This window comes from Nerophis ophidion, linkage group LG05 (genome assembly GCF_033978795.1).
Source record: "Nerophis ophidion isolate RoL-2023_Sa linkage group LG05, RoL_Noph_v1.0, whole genome shotgun sequence".
NCBI classification, from domain to species: Eukaryota; Metazoa; Chordata; class Actinopteri; order Syngnathiformes; family Syngnathidae; genus Nerophis; species Nerophis ophidion.
The window spans coordinates 44,126,341-44,150,030 of NC_084615.1; the positions used below are offsets into that span (position 1 = coordinate 44,126,341).

At 41.1% G+C, this 23,690-nt stretch overlaps 1 protein-coding gene across 2 annotated transcripts in view; it reads left to right on the forward strand.

Annotated features, from left to right (window-relative positions):
* Window positions 1-23,690, forward strand: part of plcb1l (phospholipase C beta 1-like) — a 323,575-nt gene that overhangs the window by 208,703 nt on the left and 91,182 nt on the right. For both annotated transcript variants that reach the window (XM_061901028.1, XM_061901029.1), the window contains 6 exons: window positions 2,847-2,987; window positions 4,654-4,733; window positions 8,793-8,846; window positions 15,855-15,930; window positions 19,014-19,114; window positions 19,379-19,545. In XM_061901028.1, the coding sequence (XP_061757012.1) occupies window positions 2,847-2,987; window positions 4,654-4,733; window positions 8,793-8,846; window positions 15,855-15,930; window positions 19,014-19,114; window positions 19,379-19,545 (619 nt within the window). The remainder of the gene's footprint in view (window positions 1-2,846; window positions 2,988-4,653; window positions 4,734-8,792; window positions 8,847-15,854; window positions 15,931-19,013; window positions 19,115-19,378; window positions 19,546-23,690) is intronic.

Genomic DNA, 23,690 nt, shown 5'->3' on the forward strand with positions numbered 1-23,690 from the left:
GATGTTAAAGATTACTTTTTTTGTGAAGAAATGTTTAGAATGAAGTTCATGAATCCAAATGGATCTCTATTACAATCCCCAAAGAGGGCACTTTATGTTGATGATTACTTCTATGTGTAGAAATCTTTATTTATAATTGAATCACTTGTTTATTTTTCAGCAAGTTTTTAGTTATTTTTATATCTTTTTTTCCAAATAGTTCGAGAAAGACCACTACAAATAAGCAATATTTTGCACTGTTATACAATTTAAAAAAATCTGAAAATGATGACATAGTGCTCTATTTTACTTCTTTATCTCTTTTTTTCAACCAAAAATGCTTTGCTCTGATTAGGGGGTTCTTGAATTAAAACAATGTTCACAGGGGGTTCATCACTGAAAAAAGGTTGAGAACCACTGACGTATGACTCCTTTATCTATCACAAGCTGTTTTGTGGAAATTTTGCTCTAAAAAACGCAATAGATCAATAAGGAACATTTAGTCTCTTTAAGATTCAGAGGTCAGACTTCACTATGTAAAGCGCTTTGAGTCACTAGAGAAAAGCCATCCATCCATTAATTTTCTTTCACCTTTCTGAGATCGGGTTGCGCGAGCAGCAGCCTACGCTGAGAACCCCAAACTTCCCTCTCCCCAGCCTTTTCGTCCAGCTCTTCCTGAGGGACCCTGAGGCGTTCCCAGGCCAGCCGGGAGACATAGTCTACCCAACGTGTCCTGGGTCTTCCCCGGTGGCCTCCTACCGGTCGGGTGTGCACTTATCACCTCCCGAGGGACGCGTTCAGATTGCATCCTGACCAGATGCCTGAACAACCTCGTCTGGCTCCTCTCAATGTGGAGGAGCAGCGGCTTTACTTTGACCTCCTCCCAGATGACAGAGCTTCTCACCCTATCTCTAAGGGAGAGCCCCGCCACCCAACGGAGGAAACTCGTTTCGGCCGCTTGTACCCGTGATCTTGTCCTTTCAGTCATAACACAAAACTCATGACCATAAGTGAGGATGAGAATGTAGATCGACCGATAAATTGAGAGCTTTGCTTTCCAGATCAACTCCTTCCTTACCACAAAGGATCGATACAGTGTCCGCATTACTGCAGACGTTGCACTGATCCGCCTGTCGATCTCACGATCCACTCTTCCCTCACTCGTGAGGTACTTGAACTTGTCCAGACGCGGGTCACAGGGGCCCCCATCTGGAGCCAGGCCCGGAGGTGGGGGACGATGGCGAGCGCCTGGCGGCCCGGCCGAGCGCAGCCCAGAGAGGCAACGTGGGTCCCCCTTCCAATGGGCTCACCACTCATATGAGGGGCCATAAAGGTCGGGTGCATTGTGAGCCGGGTGGCAGCAAAAGCAGGACACTTGGCGGTCCGATCCTCCGCTACATAAGCTAGCTCTTGGGACGTGGAACGTCACCTCGCTGGGGGAGGAGGAGTCTGGGCTGATGCGCTAGGTGGAGAATTTCCGGCTAGATATAGTCGGACTCACTTCGACGCACAGCTAGGGCTCTGGAACCGGTTCTCTCGAGAGGGGCTCCACTCTTTTCCACTCTGGCGTTGCATGCAGTGAGTGGCGACGGGCTGGGGTGGCAATTCTTGTTGGTTCAAAACCTGCACGTTGGAGTTCAAGCCAGTACACGAGAGGGTAGCTTACCTCCACATTCGGGTGGGAGGACGGGTTCTGACTGTTGTTTGTGCTTATGCACCGAACAGCTGCTCACAGTACCGACCCTTTTTGCCTCGGTTCCCTCGAAGGAGTACTGGAAAGTCTCCCGTCCAAAGGTAAAACCCAGTAACTCAATTTTGGTCAAAACTGAGCTGATAATAATTTTGGAGTTCCTAGGTGATATGCTTTACATTAGTGTATGCGATATTGTAATTTGTTCCGTAAGCAAGCTGTTACGCGCATGGCAGGACCTAACAACTACCACATAACCGCGTAGATACAACAGAAAAACCTAGTATCTCAAGGGACCAATCGGAGCTTCTTTGTCAGTCGCCTTATTGTCTTTAATGAGACATTTGCACGAATGGGGGCCGACGGTCAACCTGATTATGTGATATTATGGCATGAGGGGATATTTGGAAGATTGGCCCAGGACATTGCAAGCACCTTCATTAAATGTATTGTTCTTGATTCTTCCCCTTGCATACTCTTTTGGGCAGATAACTGTGGAGGTCTAAAAACTGGACGCTGTACACGGTTCTTGCCCAATGTGCAAACGCAGAATGGGGCCCACCCGAGATTGTGATAAAATATCTGGAGAAAGGGCACACGTTCATGAGAGCAGATTCAATCTATGGCTCAATCGGCAAGAAAATGAAAGCTCAAGAAAACATCTATACGTTTGATGACTGTGTAGATCTTTGTAAGACAGCATCAAGATAGATTGGTTTTCCTTTGTTTTCTCAAAATCAGCTAGAAGTGAGTTACTAGGTTTTGCCTTTGGACGGGGAAGTGCTCCCTCAGGTGATATAATGAAAGGATTCTTTACTTTTGGGACATAGGGCTTGACTTTCCCAGTTACATTAGTTTCACCCATTTGGGATCTTTTGGGACATAAAATCTGCAAATTTTAATAAAAATTGTGGTTTAAGACTGTGCAATCTCAGCTTTTCAATTCTCCACATACAGTATTAGCCCCACCTTGTCATCATTTAAGGAGTGCTTTACACACACTCATCAGTTTTATTGCCTTTAAAGGGCATACTAGGAAGTGCACGACCTCTTTTCTTGACAAGCTGACATCAGCGGTGCTCTTTTCAATACAGTTAACACAAGGTTGTTTTTTTTTGTTCAATGGTCGGCTGTGACTTTGCTGACGACCGGCATCTTGTCTCCGTGTGTCGCTCAGGAGGCCAAGCTGCGCGAGCTGCTGGACGTTAGCACACTGGCGGGCAAGATGGAGAACAGGATGCTGACGGTGGTGAGCGGCACTGACATGGTCAACATCACCTACCTGAACTTCATGGCCTTCCAGGAGGAGACGGCCAAGGTACTCCAACACGTACAATATTGAACATACGTTATAATATTTGGGGGGTTTATTGTTTGTTTTGCTGCCCCATATATTAATTGTAGCAGACCACAAACCTTCATTTCCTCTCTCAAAGGCTAAAATGTATTATTATTTCAAGCCACACAAAATGTCTGAGTTGGCACGTTAAAATGACGTCCTCTCTGGTCGCCATGGTATCTGCAGGGATTAATTTTGTATTATTTACAGGAGCCAGACTAATGATTTTATTCAAAGGTTCAATCATTACATATAACTGATTTACAACTAAACAAGTTGTTTTATTCACTAAAACAGCAATGACTCTGAACACCAACATCACGCCAACACATCACAAAAGATGTCATGGCTGGTCCACTCACAGTATATAGCCCATAAATACGAGCATGCTTAGGTTGCTGAGGTGACACTATTCTCATTTACAATACAAGCCAGTTCTTTGTCAGATGTTCACATATTGTTGCTTTAAAACGCTGAAGAGATGAAAAATTATAATTTTATCGGGTGGCTATGTTTGTACAGTAACAGTCCTCAACTCTAAGCAATAATATTACCATCAGGTCTAGGGTTGACATAAAAAAGAGGTGTCCAGGCTGGTCCACGGGTATGTCATATTCAGCCGTTGTGGCAATGGCAAAGATGCTGCCACATTTTTAAAGGCTGGGTCATTTTATTTTTATTTTGGGGTCAACATTTTTACATATCATTGCTTTAATAAACATGAAGCAAATTAAGTGACATACATATGGACTAAAACAACATCAACAAACAAAAAAACAAACACTTTTGTCTGATTTTTTTTTTTATTGTCCATTAAAAGTTGTACAATAACATTAGCATTACTGCTACTCCTGGAAAATATAATAAGTGTCCAGGCTGGTCCACTGGTATGTCATACTCAGCCGTTGTGGCAATGGAAAAGATGGTGTCACATTTTTAAAGGCTGGGTCATTTTATTTTTATTTTGGGGTCAACATTTTTACATATCATTGCTTTAATAAACATGAAGCCAATTAAGTGACATACATATGGACTAAAACAAGATCAACAAACAAACACTTTTGTCAGATTTTTTTTTATTGTCCGTTAAAAGTGGTACAATAACATTAACATTACTGCTACTAGTGGAACATATAATAGGTGTCCAGGCTGGTCCACTGGTATATCAAACTCAGCCGTTGTGGCAATGGCAGAGATGCTGTCACATTTTTAAAGGCTGGGTAGCAACCATTTGGTTTTAAAAGTTTTATTTTGGGGTCAACATTATTACATAGCATTGCTTTAAACATGAAGCCAATTAAGTGGTATATATATAGTATATGAACAAAAAAAACCTTATGTCTGAATATTTTATCATCCGTTAAAAATTATACAATAACATTGGCATTACTGCTACGACTGGAAAATATAATAAGTGTCCAGTCTGGTCCACCAGACTGCAATAGTAAAGGACGCCAGGTCGCCATGCGAATGTCCAGAGACGTGTCGCTAATTTTTCGGACCGTCCCGCAACTAAATAATTTTAAAAGCCTGAGTAAGGGGTCCAATTGTCACATATAGTTGCTTTAATCCGCCCTTTTGCCTGATGTTGCTATTTTAATGTAATTAATTTGTCATTTGTTTGTGTGTTGTTTTTTTCTTACAGGAATGGGCGGAGGAGCTCTTTAGTTTAACGTCCAACCTCATGGTGCAGAACATGTCCAGAGAGGCCTGCCTGGACAAAGCGTACGGTGCCTGCACACACACACACACACACACACACACACACACACACACATACAAATAACACGCCATAAATTGTAGTGTCAAATAGATATGCGCCTGACCCAGCCAATAACCTTTAAACCACGTCTTTGTCGTTAGTCAGCGTCACGCCGCCTATGACTCGGTGTAACAAGTGTTAAGCGCCGTTTGATCCCTCTCAGTCGTCGTTTCTTGGCACCGGACCGCCGAATGAAAATCACTCTAAGTGACCTTAAAGGCCTACTGAAACCCACTACTACCCACCACGCAGTCTGATAGTTTATATATCAATGATGAAATATTAACATTGCAACACATGCCAATACGGCCTTTTTAGTTTACTAAATTGCAATTTTAAATTTCCCGGAGTTTCGTCTTGAAAACGTTGTGTAATGATGACGTGTACGCAAGACGTCACAGGTTTTTAGGAAGTACTGTATGAGCGCTGCACACAAGTCGTCTGCTTTATTGGCATAATTACACAGTATTTTGGAGATCTGTGTTGCTGAATCTTTTGCAATTTGTTCAATTAATATTGAAGAAGTCAAAGTAGACAGATGGAGTTGGGAAGCTTTAACTTTTAGCCACACAAACACACGGTGATTCCTTGTTTAAAATTCACAGAGGTGAAACTTTACTATGGATCAGAGCGCGGTCAAGCGAACATGAATCACAAAGGAATGTCAACTAGCAGGTTTCGGTGAGAAAAGTGTGGTTAAAAAGTTGCGTCTTACCGGAGAAAAGCTGAGCTTGTGCCGTCCATAGCTGCCGTCGACTCCCCTGAGACATTGGCGTCAAGACACACGTGGAGACACCCGTCCGACTATCAGGTACTGTTAAACTCACTAAAACACTAGCAACACAATAGAAAGATAAGGGATTTCCCAGAATTATCCTAGTAAATGTGTCTAAAAACATCAGAATCTGTCTCAATGCAATCGCATTTTTTTTTTAACTTTTTTTTTTTTTTTTTCTAGTCCGTCGCTATCAATATCCTCAAACACAAATCTTTCATCCTCGCTCAAATTAATGGGGAAATTGTCATTTTCTCGGTCCGAATAGCACTTTTTGTTGGAGGCTCCCATTAAAAACAATGTGAAGATGTGAGGAGCCATCAACATGTGACGTCATCGTCTGCGACTTCCGGTAAAGGCAGGGTTTTTCTCTTAGCACCGAAAGTTTCGAACTTTATTGTTGATGTTCTCTCCTAAATCCTTTCAGCAAAAATATGGCAATATCGCGAAATGATCAAGTATGACACATAGACTGGACCTGCTATCCCTGTTTGAATAAGAAAATCTCATTTCAGTAGGCCTTTAAATATGAACGTTCCACCGCAGAGAGGCAAATATCTGTGAAAAAACACAGCTATTTGTTGTTTATTTGCGAACGCTATCCCCTTTCACTTCCCCCTCCCTTTTCCAGGAGGCAAATTAACTTATGTGGCAATAAAAGTGGCCATTGACCGCACAGCGTGACTGCAGATGGCAGAGTGAGCAGGCTGCGTGGTCACGCTGGTTGCTCACAGCAAGGTGTTGTTGTTTTGCACCGCATGCTACAAAATAAAGTGTTTTTTCTTTTTCTTAAGAAGGACAAGGAGGCTGCTTTCCACCGTGCTAAAGTGTAAACAAACGAAGTACATGCTCACAAGTAGCATGTGTGTCCATGTGCACAACAAAAAAGTTTTTTGCTGGTTTTCCATTACTTAAATTAAAATATAACTTCACTGGTTCAGCATTAACACTATAACAGGAGGAAATGTTTGAGTTAAGACATATCAGCGTTTTTCAAGCTCTTGATGTACACGAGTTATCTTTTAAAAAGAAAAAAAAACTTCAAATGGTATTTTTTTAGTATAAAAAGGGCAAAGTGATCTTATTCTGAAAAAATGCCAGAACATTACCCATGGCAGAATTTTTGGCACACCATCATTTTTGCCCCACAGTCCATAAAATAATTGTTAAAATATTACAATCAAACACTTAAATGTATATGACGCATATTTAAAAATAAATCATGAAAATGTTATAGTTTGAAACAAAATATATGTGTATTTAATAGGTTGAAAGTTTTTATATTGGCCATGTATACTTACAATCCAGGCACATCGGAATTCTTGTGCAGAGTTCTTTTTAATTCAACAGAATAGCAAAAATCCCAATATAATATAAAATACAACAATACTAATAACATGTGCAATACAAATAAAATACAAAAGCGCTCTACAGAGAGATGGGATATGTACACTATTTCAAATAGAAATACAAAACAAAGGTAAAGGTGCAAATGCAATTGCGGCTTTTGCACGGGTATTACTTACTGTATCTGTTTTTAGATATACTGATATTTCATGCACGATACGACCATTTTATTTTGTTACACAGCATTTATTTAGACAAGTTTCAAGAGCATTTATTCAGATTTCATAAAAAAAATGTGTAACATCATTTACATGGCTTTATCCTCTAATAATAAATATTGTTTATTATTATTGAACAACAATTTTTAATAATAATTATGAGGCATGTATATATAGCCAGATGAGGTGGTTTGTGCATGCCACCCAAACGCCTCCCTAGGGAGGTGTTTAGGGCACGTCCGACCGGTAGGAGGCCACGGAGAAGACCCAGGACAAATTGGGAAGACTACGTCTCTTGGCTTGCCTGGGAATCCCCCGACAGGAGCTGGACGAAGTGGCTGAGGAGAGGGAAGTCTGAGCTTCTATGCTTAGGCAGTTGCCCCCGCGACCCGACCTCAGAAAAGCGGAAGAAGATGGATAGATGTATGTGCCAGGGGGGTTACACTCTGCATTATGTGCAGCCAGGGGATGGGGATTTAGGGTCCCACTAGGCTGTAGATGGTGCTATTGTTTTAATAATATATAATAATACTAATAATATTTTTTATAAGAATAATTACTAGAGTATAACATTTCAGAGTAGTAATTAATTTAAATATATATATATATATACATATATATATATATATACATACATACGTATATATATATATATATGTATGCGTATATATATATATATATATGTATATATATATATATATATATATATATATATACAGTATATGAATGTATATATATATATATATGTGTATGTATGTATGTATATGTATATATATATATATACACACATATATACAAATGTATATATACATACGTATATATATTTAAATTAATTAATGCTCTTTATTTTTATGAAGTAATCATTATTCTTATGAAATATATTATTACTTTTATTATATATTATTAAAAAATAGCACCCTCTACAGCAGGGGTCGGGAACCTTTTTGGCTGAGACAGCCATTAAAGCCAAATATTTTAAAATGTATTTCTGTGAGAGCCATATCATATTTTTTAACACAGAATACAACTAAATGCGTGCATTTTTTAAGTAAGACCAACATTTTTACAGTATATTAAGTCTCTAATTGTTTTTAATAACATTGTTATTTCTTGAACAGGTGCGGTAGAACACGGATGGGTGGATTAAAATGCATGAGGATGTTTTATATTTTGAACGTTAATAACATCGTGATTACCAGCGGAATTATTCATTACTTATCGGGTTAAGCAATCTCAGCTAAGATTTATCTGAGAGCCAGATGCAGTCATCAAAAGCGCCACATCTGGCTCTAGAGCCATAGGTTCCCTACCCCTGCTCTACAGTCTAGTGGGACCCTATATCCCCAACCCCTGGCTGCACTTACGCCCCGACACACACATACGCCCATAAAGCTTACCCCATATAAGCTTAAGAGCCGAGACACAGAAGTGGACACTGCAATGGATATTAATTATTAGCCAGGAGCCACTTAAACCTGGCTCCTGTTGCAGCTATTTATAGTACACTGTCAGGGGTTAACCTGCATGCTTGCTAATGTTAATATGGTGTGTGTGTGTGTTTCTGTGTGTGTGTCTGTATTTGTGTGCATGCGCCTGTGTGCGTGTGTGCATGTGTGCATGACTTTGTTTCCGCATGACACAATGTCTCACAGTCTCAGTGCTCGTTGTCATGCTGTGTGCAGATACACGCGACTCAAGCTGCAGCTCAACCCTGACGGCCGCATCCCTGTGAAGAAGTAAGTCTCCGCCCGCCCGCTCCACCCTTTTGCCCATCCAAGGTTTATTTGAAGTGCACGCTGAAGGACACTGCAGTGAGTAAGGCATGAAAAGGAGCCAATTAATTCAAAAGCTATAATTAAAACGTTGTTTAATAATGTTGTAAGCATTTCACCAATCTCGCACACTTTGCAAATTTGGACGCGATCTAGCAGCAAAACAGTCTCCCAACACTGAGTAGATGGCCTCAAGGCCTATTTATCCAAGCGTGAAGGTTGAGAAATGAAGGTGTTTGGCGAGGGAAGTGTGGATTCAGGCCGGGTGGCCAATTTCAAGTTCCAGGTAACCCTACATTATTATATTTTATAAATAGTAAACCAAGTTGTGGTAGTAGTTTAGTCGTGGATTTACACTGTATAGTGATGAATCCAATAAATATTTGATTTGATTTGATTTGACATTAAATTTGCAAAATGCGGTTTTGCCCATTGGTATTGTGCTTACAACAATAACAAAAGATTGTAGCTACTGCACTCAGGAGAAGTTGTTGAACAAACGTCAAATATGTAAATAGTGGCCTAGGCCTTTGTTTACCTCAACCGCACAGAGGACAGGTTGTTAAATAGAATCAGTTCGGAAAAAACGCGTGACATACCACAAGTTATTTCTAACTTAGATAATGTTTCAGAGTAGATATTAAATGAAGAATTGTATTACACAACACAGCAGCAACACAACCAACGTGTAACATCACTAAGGAAAGAACTGCTCAGTCAGCATTATTAGCGCTGATGAATTGATTGTAAACAACATTGAAAAGTCACACATTACCAACAGCTGAAATTTTTAAATGCAAGCAGAGCTTGATAAAGCTACAATATGATACTTCTAATGCAGTTATTGCCGTCATGCGCATTTTTTTTTTAACTACAAACCCTGTTTGCATTTGAGTTGGGAAATTGTGTCAGATGTAAATATAAACAAAATACAAGGATTTGCAAATCATTTTCAACCCATATTCAGTTGAATATGCTTCAAAGACAACATATTTGATGTTCAAACTTTAATTTTTTTTTTTTTTTTTTTTGCAAAAAATCATTAATTTTAGAAATTGATGCCAGCAACACATGACAAAGAAGTTGGGAAAGGTGGCAATAAATACTGATAAAGTTGAGGAATGCTCATCAAACATTTATTTGGAACATCCCACAGGTGTGCAGGCTAATTGGGAACAGGTGGGTGTCATGATTGGGTATAAAAACAGCTTCCCAAAAAATGCTCAGTCTTTCACAAGAAAGGATGAGGTGAGGTACACCCCTTTGTCCACAACTGCGTGAGCAAATAGTCAAACAGTTTAAGAACAATGTTTTTCAAAGTGCAATTGCAAGAAATTTAGGGATTTCAACATCTACGGTCCATAATATCATCAAAAGGTTCAGAAAATCTGGAGAAATCACTCCACGTAAGCGGCATGGCTGGAAACCAACATTGAATGACCGTGAGCTTCAATCCCTCGGACGGAACTGTATCAAAAACCAACATCAATCTCTAAAGCAGGGGTCACAAACGCGGTGCCCGCGGGCACCAGGTGGCCCGTAAGGACCAGATGAGTAGCCCGCTGGCCTGTTCTAAAAATAGCTCACATAGCAGCACTTACCAGTGAGCTGCCTTTATTTTTAAAATTGTATTTATTTAGTGGCAAGCTGGTCTCGCTTTGCTAGACATTTTTTATTCTAAGAGAGACAAAACTCAATAGAATTTGAAATTCCCAAAAAATATTTTAAAGACTTGGTCTTCACTTGTTTAAATAAATTCATTTATTGTTTTACTTTGCTTCATATAACTTTCAGAAAGACAATTTTAGAGAAAAAATACAACCTTAAAAATGATTTTAAGATTTTTAAACACATACCTTTTTACCTTTTAAATTCCATCCATTTTTCCGTCCATTTTCTACCGCTTATTCCCTTTTGGGATCGCGGGGGGCGCTGGCGCCTATCTCAGCTACAATCGGGCGGAAGGCGGGGTACACCCTGGACAAGTCGCCACCTCATCACAGGGCCAACACAGATAGACAGACAACATTCACACTCACATTCACACACTAGGGCCAATTTAGTGTTGCCAATCAACCTATCCCCAGGTGCATGTCTTTGGAGGTGGGAGGAAGCCGGATTACCCCGAGGGAACCCATGCATTTACGGGGAGAACATGCAAACTCCACACAGAAAGATCCCGAGCTTGGGATTGAACCCAGGACTGCAGGACATTCATATTGTGAGGCAGACGCACTAACCCCTCTACCACCGTGAAGCTTTTAAACTCCTTCCTTTTCTTTCCTGACAATTTAAAATTTAAAGCCCACCAAGCTGCACCAAACTTTTGATGCCTTGTTGACACAGAAAAGTACAGTGGTGTATGCGCAGCAGATAGGAAGTTTTGGTTCAACTTATCTTTGTGATTTAGCCTTTTCTGACATGAACTTCATCAAGAACAAACACAGAACACGCCTCACTGATGCACATCTGCAAGACTCACTCAAGAGTTGCAGTGTCAAGTTACACACCAGAGTACAACACACTAGTTAACAACATGCAATGCCAGGCTTCCCACTAACTGACAAAGAAACAGATAACAGATTTGGTGTCCAGTTCAAAGTGTGACATGATTTATTTAAAAATTTGAGAGTTGACTTTTATATTTTACATGAGTTATTTGTACAAACATGGTGAATCATAATTTGTTAGAACATTTTAGTGGCTAGCTAGTTAAAATGGGATATTGTGATTTCATAAGACTGTTTTAGAAGTGATAATTTGAAAATGTTCAATTTGAAAAATGTGCACTAAGAAAAAATATAAAAATAAAGAATCAGAATCAGAATCATTTTTATTCGTCCGTTCCAACATGTACAAGACACATCAGAACTGAAATTACATTTTCGGCACAGTCCCGCTAAGAGCAGACACACGTTACGGGGGGGGGGGGGTCAAGACGAGACCGCCGACGGATCAGCCGGTTACAGCGCACCTTAAAAAGATAAGAAAAGGGTGACATTAGGAAAGGGGGGTGGGGGGTAAAAAAATATCAGTCCAAGGTTAGACCCTCAGCAGAGGTCTAGTCTGAGTCCAAGGAAAAAACCTCACAAAGCATGGCACACATTAAACATACATATATCACACCAACTTGCAACAGAGAGAGGGGTGGGTTTGGCAGGCCCGCTGTTCGCTCTGTAGCGCCGCTCGGCCATTTCACAACCCCATGGAGATAAGCATTGGTGAGGGTGTGGATTTAAGGGTCGGGGTCATGTGTGTGCGTATGGCCAATTAACTCGGGAGAGGTGAAGTGTTTTTGTATGGCTGAGGCCGATAAAGTTCGGCTACAGATGTTGTTGACAAAAAGCAAGGTCAAAAGCGTCTATCTTTGAGAAGTCTTCGGGAGATTTTCTTCAGAACAGCCTGCTCCATGCCAAGGCCATTCAGGGAGTCCAAATCGTAGATAAAAAGTTTTTTTCCTTCGAGAAGACAAAATATTGACTTGTCTTCTCTGCTTGTCCATGCTGGACCTCTTTTAGTTCCAATTAATTATTCCTTCTCTGCAAGCTTTTCCAAGATGAGATCCATTTTGCGATTCAACTCAGAAATTGCACAAGTCTGTGTTCCCATAGCCCGACCCAATCTTTCCATTGCGTTGAACAACCATTGGGCCCCTTGCGTGGCTGCCATCGTCTTCCGAATTTGTCGATACACCAGAGCAATGCCCAACCCAATCAGCAAGTGCCCCGTGACCACAGCTCCAAATAGGTAGATGTCTTCGACGTCCTCGATGGAAAGAACTGAGAGGCACATGATCCTCCATGGGTTCCAGGAGTCCCGCACGTAACCCGCAGCGATGGTTCCATCAGGGCAGCCAGGCTCCCCGAACCTCTTTTTCTTGTCGAAAAGACTGTGTCAATAGCGTCAAGAGTCCAACTGATCATATTGATATTGCAATTTGGATTAGAGGACAGCGCAAAGAAAGAGGCTTTTAAAAAGTTCAGACAAGGACAAAGACAAAGAGAGCAAGCAGGGAAGGAGGGAACGGAGAATGTGACCGCCCTCACCAGAGGCCAGGATGATAAAGTGTTGCATATTGATATTTATCTGTTTCTATATATATTTATTGTGAGAAATCATTAAGATGATCAGTGTTTCCACAAAGATAAATATCATTAATTATTAATAATAACATAGAGTTAAAGGTAAATTGAGCAAATTGGCTATTCCTGGCAATTTATTTAAGTGTGTATCAAACTGGTAGCCCTTTGCATTAATCAGTACCCAAGAAGTAGCTCTTGGTTTCAAAAAGGTTGGTGACCCCTGCTCTAAAGGATATCATCACATGGGATCAGCAACACTTCAGAAAACCACTGTCACTAAATACAGTTTGTCACTACATCTGTAAGTGCAAGTTAAAGCTCTACTATGCAAAGCAAAAGCCATTTATCAACAACATCCAGAAATGCCGCCGGGTTCTCTGGGCCCGAGATCATCTAAGATAGACTGATGCAAAGTGGAAAAGTGTTCTGTGGTCTGACAAGTCCACATTTCAAATTGTTTTTGGAAATATTCGACATTGTGTCATCCGGACCAAAGGGAAAGTGAACAATCCAGACTGTTATCTACGCAAAGTTCAAAAGCCAGCATGTGTGATGGTATGGGGATGCATTAGTGCCCAAGGCATGGGTAACTTACACATCTGTGAAGGCACCATTAATGCTGAAAGGTACATACAGGTTTTGGAACAACATATGCTGCCATCCAAGCGCCGTCTTTTTCATGGACGCCCCTGCTTATTTCAGCAAGACAATGCCAAGCCACATTCAGCACATGTTACAACAGCGTGGCTTCGTAAAAAAAGAGTGCGGGTACTTTCCTGGCCCGCCTGCAGTCCAGACCTGTCTCCCATCGAAAATGTGTGGCGCATTATGAAGCGTAAAATACGACAGCAGAGACACCGGACTGTTGAACGACTGAAGCTCTACATAAAACAAAAATGGGAAAGAATTCCACTTTCAAAGCTCCAACAATTAGTTTCCTCAGTTCCCAAACATTTATTGAGTGTTGTTAAAAGAAAAGGTTATGTAACACAGTGGTGAACATGCCCTTTCCCAACTACTTTGGCACGTGTTGCAGCCATGAAATTCTAAGTTAATTATTATTTGCAAAAAAAAATAAAGTTAATGAATTTGAACATCAAATATCTTGTCCTTGTAGTGCAGTATGGGTTGAAAATGATTTGCAAATCATTGTATTCCGTTTATTTTTACATCTAACACAATATCCCAATGAGGTGGCGACTTGTCCAGGGTGTACCCCGCCTTCTGCCCGATTGTAGCTGAGATAGGCACCAGCGCCCCCCGTGACCCCAAAAGGGAATAAGCGGTACAAAATGGATGGATGGATGGACAATTTCCCAACTCATATGGAAACGGGGTTGTACAACAGAAGGTTGCTTACAGCCACAGCCGTTAGAGAGAATTTTTTGACCTGGCGCCAATTGGAGACTTTGGGGATCACTTGCCTTTGTAGACCACGCACTCAGCGACTATTGGAAACACTGCGATTATTTGGCTACCATCGTTAATTAGTGTAAGCAGCATTTTAAAGTGCAAGCAGAGCAGCTGAATGCAGATTCACTCATTTTAAAAGCCGATGCTGCCATCTTGTGGTGATAATTTATTTTAAAAGCCACAGATATAAAAATGCCTTTTTTGGGGCTTCATTGGAGACCCCAGCAGTTTTGCTTTTGTAAAACCACTGTGTGGCAACATCAAGAGGTTGCTTACAGACACAGCTGTGTTTTCATCATATCCTTTCTAACGTATGTTAAAGGCCTACTGAAATGAGATTTTCTTATTTAAACGGGGATAGCAGGTCCATTCTATGTGTCATACTTGATCATTTCGCGATATTGCCATATTTTTGCTAAAACGATTTACTACAGAACATCCACGATAAAGTTATTTTGCTTGCTAACAGGAAAGCCCTGCCTCTACTGGAAGTCACAGACGATGACGTCACCCGTTGATGGCTCCTCACATCTTCACATTGATTTTAATGGGAGCCTCCAACAAAAACAGCTATTCGGACCGAGAAAACGACAATGTCCCCACTCATTTGAACGAGGATGAAAGATTCGCGTTTGAGGATATTGATAGCGACGGACTAGAAAAAACAAACAAAAAAACTACAAGTTAAAAAAAAAAATGCGATTGCATTGGGACGGATTCAGATGTTTTTAGACACATTTACTAGGTTAATTCTGGGAAATCCCTTATCTTTCTATTGTGTTGCTAGTGTTTTAGTGAGTTTAACAGTACCTGATAGTCGGAGGGGTTTGTCCACGGGTGTGTTGACGCGCAGTGTCTCAGGGAAGTCGACGGCAGCTGTATGGGCGGCACAAGCTCAGCTGATCTCCGGTAAGAAGCGACTTTTTACCACAATTTTCTCACCGAACCCTGCTGGTTGACATTCGGTTGGGATCCATGTTCGCTGTGATCCATAGTAAAGTTTCACCTCCGTGAATTTTAAACAGGGAATCACTGTGTGTTTGTGTGGCTAAAGGCTAAAGCTTTCCAACTCCATTTTTCTACTTTGACTTCTCCAATATTAATTGAACAAATTGCAAAAGATTTAGCAACACAGATCTCCAAAATACTGTGTAATTATGCCGTTAAAGCAGACGACTTTTAGCTGTGTGTGTGTGCAGCGCTCATATTTCCTTACAGCCCGTGACGTCAAGCGTACACGTCATCATTACGCGACGTTTTCAAAAAGAAACTGCCGGGAAATTTAAAATTGCAATTTAGTAAACTAAAAAGGCCGTATTGGAATGTGTTGCAATATTGATATTTCATCATTGATATATAAACTATCAGACTGCGTGGTGGGTAGCAGTGGGTTTCAGTAGGCCTTTAAGACAGTCATGGTCTGAGTGAGTCCACACTGAAGGTGTGTATTTGTGTTGTCTTCCCCCCTTCCCCCCAGCATCTTCAGGGTATTCTCGTCCGACAGAAAGCGAGTGGAGACGGCGTTGGAAAACTGCAACCTCCCTTCTGGCAGAGTGAGACTCGTTTTTTTTCTCCCCTCTTTGTTAGTCCTCAGCGTCTCTCCCCCATCAGTGGTTCAGTCTCTGGTTCACCTCCACACACACATTGGTGCTTTTATTTTTGAAGTACCACCTCTACCCCACCCTCATGTTTAGAGGAGTGTGACACCCCACCCCCAACCCCCCACACCTTCTTTCCCCCAAAATATTTTCAACTTTAGCGAGCGTGCATGTTTGGAAGGTGTCGCTGACACGTACAAAAAACCCTCTAATGAATGGCCTCTTAATACAAACACAGTAAACACAGAGGAATACAAACAAGCGAGTGAAGCCGCACGCACACACACACACATATTTATAGAGAGCGAGCGCTACGTAATTAGCACAAGGAGCCAGAGCAGGAGGAACAAATGTGTTGCGTTATGAATGTCTACAGAGATTTACTGTTCTAGCGGCCTCATAATTAAAGCTAAATAGCAAATCTGGTAATCCCTCAAATGCACACACACACTTTTAATATATACACAAAAATCAAAAACATTCATAATGAATCACTTACCCTGACTGTGCTTTTTTTGAACGTTAATACTGATAACGATCTGATCAGGTTATTTCATTCTAGCCAGTCAGTTTATTCACTTTCACACTCGCACCCTTTCAGGGGTGTGCCAACCCGATATTGATATTGTTAAATCATCTTGCATGTAAAATCTTCCATATAATCTCAAATACAAGATGTCCTTTATTGTGTTTACTTGTGCAGAGTTGGACAGCAAATTAACATCTAAATGTCCTCCAAGGTTGCTTTTTTCTTGTGTTTTAGTCAAGTCATTTACAAAAGGTAAACATGGTAGGATATAGGCTACTAGGAGCTTGCAGCTACACAACAGCTAAGCACGCAATAGCACACGAACCAGACATAATAGGTTAAAGTTAAAAGTACCACTGATAGTCATACACACACTAGGTGTGGTGAAATTATCCTCTGCATTTGACCCATCCTCTTGTTCCACCCCCTGGGAGGTGAGGGGAGCAGTGAGCAGCAGCTGTGGCCACGCTCAGGAATAATTTTTGGTGATTGAGCCCCCAATTCCAACCCTTGATGCTGAGTGCCAAGCAGGGAGGTAATGGATCCTATTTTTATAGTCTTTGGTATCACTCGGCCGGTGCTTGAACTCACGACCTACCGATGTAAAAAGTGTCCTGAGTTGAACAATATTGCAGTCAAATATTGCAATATATAACTTACACGTTGTTTTACACAATGTTTTGTTTATTCCCACTTTATTACTTCCTGTTTTGGAAGAATAGTGTAATCCATTGATACTAACTTCAAAACAAGATAAACATTCTATCCATAGACTTTTTCTGTGCGTAAGCTAATATTTTTTCTCTAGAACCGCTGCACACATCCATCCATCCCATTTTCTACCGCTTGGCCCTCTCAGGCTAACAGGGGTGGCTGGAGCCTATCCCACCTGAAAATGTGAAAATAAGTCCAAACAGGCACCATTACAGTGTCGCCTGTGCCATTATTTATCTGACAGATACACCAAACTGGGGCGCTTTTTATTAAAGCCCAATCAGCCAGACTGATTTGAAATGTCTCACACATACGTTACAAAACACCTGCTGTAACTTTAAGGTGATCAGGCCGATCACTGCAGAATTTTGGTACACACCTTTAGGGGACTGACAAGTACCGTCCATGTGTGTCGAACTTGAGCTAGTTTGGTTAAAAAACATGGCTGCCATTAAACGAAAGAGGTGGGACTTATCGTCTGACTGTCTAATGAGTAAGGCAGAGGTCAACAACTCAAAATGCTGAAAAAGCCATATCGGACATAAAAAAACAACAAATCTGTCTGGCGCCGCAAAAAATGAAAAAGACTTATATAAGTCTTATAATGAAGGCAACACATGACATAAGTGTCTATATTAGCTATAATAGCTTACCATCAAAATGACTATGTGTCGCAGGCTGAAGGAAATCTTCTTTGAAATAAATATTGAAATGTAATATTTATTCTACACATTTTTACAACATTAGAAACCATTAGTAACTTAAAGGCTATTCAGAAGGTGAGATAACTCCTGGAAATTACGGGTCTTTAATGGCTGAAGGTATAGATGTGTGTCCAAGTTAAAGGAAACGGCAGGCTTTCTTCTTTCAACAGATTTATTACGATCTTTAGCAAACTAGGTAACGTTTGCTGTGGTCTGGAACAACATGGCACACAAACAACTATCAGAAATGCAGCCAAGGCAACTCATAGTCATCATTGTCACTGTCACCGACGTCCCACTGGGTGTGAGTTTTTCCTTGCCCTTTTGTGGGCTCTGTACCGAGGATGTCGTTGTGGTTTGTGCAGCCCTTTGAGACACTTGTGATTTAGGGCTATATACATAAACATTGATTGATTGAATGTTACATCCAGATAATGTGTCATGAGACATGCAAAACTAAATTATATACAAAGAGGATAAAAGTAAAGGAAATTAAATTATCTCAAATATACTTACAAATGAGGCATAATGATTTAATATGTACATACAGCTCGGCTAAATAGCATGTTAGCATTGATTAGCCTGCAGTCATGCACTGACCAAATATGCCTGACTCCAACAAGTCAATAACATCAACAGAGCGCACAGTATAAAACGTTTGGTGGACAAAATGAGACAAAGAAGGATTGGAAGATTTTATTTGTAAACAAACTGTTGCGTCATAATCCATACTATGGTGAGTTCAATAACCACCGACATTAGTAGGACAAAACGATGTTCACCAAATACTCTCATCAGTGAAGCATACACACCAACATATTAAACAGTGAGCTTTCCAATAATTTAGAATGATTGTGTCATGTTTATCCTCACTCAAACACAAAACATACCAAAACAAAAAAAAAAACAATGTCCCCATCTTTTATATTTTCAATCCTTTTTTAAAAATGCTCCAGGGAGCCAATAGGGCGGCACTAAAGAGCCGCATGCGGCTAGAGAGCCGCGGGTTGTTGACCCTCGGATTAAGTGTTTATTTATTACGTGTATGCATGTTCAACTCTAGCCACTAACAGTCATGCTGTCCTCTCCAGAACGACTCTATCCCCCAAGAGGACTTCACCCCGGAGGTTTACAATCTGTTCCTTTGCAACATCTGTCCGAGGCCCGAGCTGGACCACATCTTCTGTGACGTGTAAGAGCAAAAAATTTTTTTAAATCACACTCTTTCTTTCTTTATTGAAAACTTAGCAGGAAGCCATTTCAACCATGGCAACCGCCTGAAAGAAGACAAGTATAGTCTTGAAGACAACAAGGGTGATTCCTTGTCCAACTTCTCTTTTTATCACGCTGGTCTTGCAAGGATCACAGAAAGGCCATCAGGCTGGGAAATTGAACGACAAACTGTTAAAATGCGATTGTGTCTGTCTTACACTTTGTTTTGTGTGTTCCTGCTCAGAGGGGCCAAGTGTCGTCCATTTCTGACCGTGGAGCAGATGACTGAGTTCATCAACAGCAAGCAGCGAGATCCCCGGCTCAACGAGATCCTGTACCCGCCCCTCAAACCGGAGCAGGTCCAGGTGCTGGTGGACAAATATGAACCCAGTGGGGCGCTAGCCCAAAACGGTGAGTGTAGCACCAATGTTCTCTCTCTTTCTCTCTCCCTCACTCTTTCTCTTCCTCTCTCTCTCAAGTATTAGGACACACTCCACGTAAGTGTGAAGGCCATGTGTCATGCGTCATTTGGTTTTCGGAAATACCACACAACCGAAACCTCAATTTGTTATTTTCACGAGAACATCAGAGGTCTGTTGGATCAAGGTGGCTATGTGGGAGTTGTCTTCCTGGATCTGAAAAGAGCTTCTGACTCACTAAATCGTAATGTACTCATTTCAAAAATGTCCCACTTTAATTCTCTGATGGTGCACTCTTCTGGATGAGATCGTACTTGTCAAAGAGAAAACAGACTGTTCAGATCGGAAAATCAATGTCACCTTATCTTAGCTGTTCAACAGGGGTACTCCAAGGCTCTATCTTGTAACCAATTCTGTTCAGTCTCTATGTAAACAACTTACCTACAGTCTGCCCAGATGTTCATTTGCAATTATATGCTAATGATACAGTGCTATATGTCCAAGCTAAATCAAAACAAGAAGCTGCATCAAAACTATCACTGACTCAATGAATCCTGTTTACACCTCAATACCAAAAACACTGTATGTATGTTCCTCTCTCATAAGTCAGCAGAGGGTGATCAACCGTCTGTAGTGGTTAATGGAGAGAGCCTTGATATCGTAGACAAATTCAAATATCTTGGAACGGTCTTTGACACAAATGTATCATTCAAAGCATATGTTAAAAAAAAAATCACAAATATCGTTAAATACAATCTGTCAAATTTCAATCATATAAGACCATTCCTCACTTCCAAGACGTTTATTGTCTATATGTGTTAGTTACGACGGGTTAAGGAGACGACACAGCGACAGAGGTAAAGCTCAATAGTTTATTTGTGCGCTTGACGATGCGGTGCCGTGTGTATGCTACTGTGTATGTTGCAGGACTATGGGAGCGTTATAATGAATATTACCAGGCGTTGTTGTAAGTGCGTGTTGAGTGAGAGGGCGACAAGTCCAGTTGGGCGAGGCTGGTAGGAGAATCCGTATTACAAGTGGGAGGTCCGTGGGGCTGTAGAGAGAGGCATCAAGAGGTCCGTGTCCAAAGCGGGGGTCGAGGATCAAGGGAGGCATTCAGAATCCAAAGGGGATCCAAGGAATTGAGGCGGACAGCTCACTTCCAAGGCGACAGAGGGAATTCGTAGGACACAAGGGAAACGACAAGGACAAATGAGCACAAGGGCGGAAGGACACTGAGAGCGAACAAAACAAGGTGAGGAGCCACAGACGTGAAGCTTACTGCAAGCAGAGAACTACGTTCCAGCGCTAAATCTCTGGACACGCTGGCTGTTGTGGGGAGTGGTATCATCAGCAGCAGGTGTGTTGATTGATAATTGCGCACAGCTGTACAGGTGCGTGGCAGCAAAAGCAGAGCGTGTATAAGCATGTCCTGCGGTGCGCTCCGCGGCGTGTGCTGAGGCAAGAAAGGCTGACTTTACACACGCTGTAGCAAAATGCACGACATGATATACTCACATGTAAACTAATTTTTCACAACTTGGACACACACAACAGAAATTGATACTGAAACCCATCAAGTCTCTTCAAAAGGGCAGTTAAAATCATTGACAGGAAACTAATGCACTTCTACAACTGAATTATTCTAAAAAAAAAACCTCAACATTCTTGATCTGGATAGCTACCAGATCTTAATAGATGCTTGCCTCATCTACAAAGTTTTTAAATGCGCTTGCACCCCTACCATTAGATGAATTTATTTAGAGGAGAAACTATGGCCTTGTCCAGAGGTGATTGCAATATACCAAAACATAGAACAACATTCGGTCAAATGGTCACCTTTGTAAGAGGAACGCAGTCCTGGAATAAGTTGCCCACACACATTAGAGACTGTGATAACCATACACTTTTCAAAAAAAATATAAACACAGGCTTAAAATAAATCGGACATTCACCCATTGAACAATTGAACACTGTTTCCAGACTCCAGCCCGTTCCAGTGTGCTTCTGGCCAATGTATTTGAAGCTATGACTGAATTGTCTGTCCTGGTCTATTGTCTTGTAATTGTGTATGGTAACTGCTTGTCTTGTCTCTTTTATAATGTCTTATTTATTTGGTTCTTATTTCTGTCATCATGGTTTTAAAGTCTTATGTGTCTCACTCAATTTTCCCTCCAATTTTGCATATGTGTGAGCAAACGCCAAAACTCCTTGAGCATTCAGTGGCGCACATGTGAGCGACGGCAGACGTGCACACTGTTATGCGCTTATCTTTAAATTCGATTTCGAGCGCGGCCTAGATTTGCCGTAGCAGAGGACGCGGGAACAGTGTGCAATTGCACAGGCACGTACCTTAGAGCAGTGGTCCCCAACCTTTTTGGATTTTTTGTTATTTTTTCATTTTTATTCTTTAAATTTTTAATTATTTTTTTTTTGTAATGAAAAAGGGAGTTTTTTTGGGTTGGTGCTCTAATTGTAAGTGTATCTCGTGTTTTTTTATGTTGATTTAATAATTAAAAAAAAATATATATTAAAAATTCTTCTGCTGCCCGGTACCAACCCGGCGGTTGGGGACCACTGCCTTAGAGGGAACGTTGCTCTCACTGTGTTATTTAAGAAATCTGCCTTGGGACTAGGGCTGAAAATTAGCATTTATGCTAAGTGCAGCGCATTTACACTGTTTATTCAAGTGTTGATTAACGTGCACTGTCCCAATTAAATAAATTAAATACTAATTCTTTGTATTTTAAAAATCCCCCAAAAGAGTCGAGGCAGGCAGTTGCCAAGAGCATACTGGCATCTTTTCACAATACATTTAAGCCAAATAATCCATCATTTTTCAAAGGGCGTAAAAATATTTTGCATTAATTCATCCATCCATCAATTTTCTACCACTTGTCCCCTTCGGAAGTTTGGGGGGTGCTGGAGCCTATCTCAGCTGCATTCGGGCTGTAGGCGGTAGTACACCCTGGACAAGTCGCCACCTTATCACAGGGCCAACACAGACAGACAACATTCACACTCACATTCACACACTTGGATCAATTTAGTGTTGCCAATCAACCTATCCCCAGGTGCATGTCTTTGGAGGTGGGAGGAAACCATATATTTTTTAAATGTTGACAATTTAATATGGATGTAATGATTTGATGATTCCTTTTCACAGTTATTGTCACGGTTATTATCATTAATTCATTAATGTGGTATTGCTGAATGTGCTCAAAAAGTCCTTACACATGTTTAACCTTCCAGGGACATTTTCTTAAAAGTCATAAAAGTCCTTCTGTTTTTGAAGGACATAAAAAATTTTGAATTCATGTTTCTTTTTACTTTTTTGTTCACACTAAACAAAAATCCATCCATCCATTTCCTACCGCTTATTCCCTTTTGGGGTCGCGGGGGGCGCTGGCGCCTATCTTAGCTATAATCGGGCGGAAGGCGAGGTACACCCTGGACAAGTCGCCATCTCATCGCTGGGCCAACACAGATGGACGGATAACATTCACACTCACATTCACACACTAGGGACCATTTAGTGTTGCCAATCAACTAGGGGTGTATACGTGTATTTGTATTGAACCGTTTCGGTACGGGGGTTTCGGTTCGGTGCGAGGGTGTATCGAACGAGTTTGTAAACTAAAGTCTTAGCAAGCTGCTCTGCTTTCTGCCTCTGTCTGAGCAGTGAGCACCCAGCATTGTCCCGCCCACACAACCATCTGATTGGTTACATACAAAGCCAATCAGCAGTGCGTATTCAGAGCGGTGTAACAGGTAATCAGCAGTGCGTATTCAGAAAGCATGGAGTCGGTGCTCCGGCGTCGAGATGAGCAGATATGTATTTAGCAGGTGAGCAGCTGACATCGTACACTCCCCAAATTATAAAAAACACTTCCCAGTCACAACTATTACAAACATCACTATGAGCCCGTTGACCTTCTAGAAACTTAAACTGCAGCTCAGCTCGCTCATAGTTGAGGTGAAGGCTAATTAGCTTTTAGCGTTATGTTAGTTCATTTTGCTGTGTGTGTGTGCATGTGTGTGCGCGTGTGCGTGTGTGTGCATGGGTGTGCATGTGTGTGTGTGTATAATAAAAGTCAACTACAGACTTCCCAAATGCTGTAATAAATTAAGCATGAT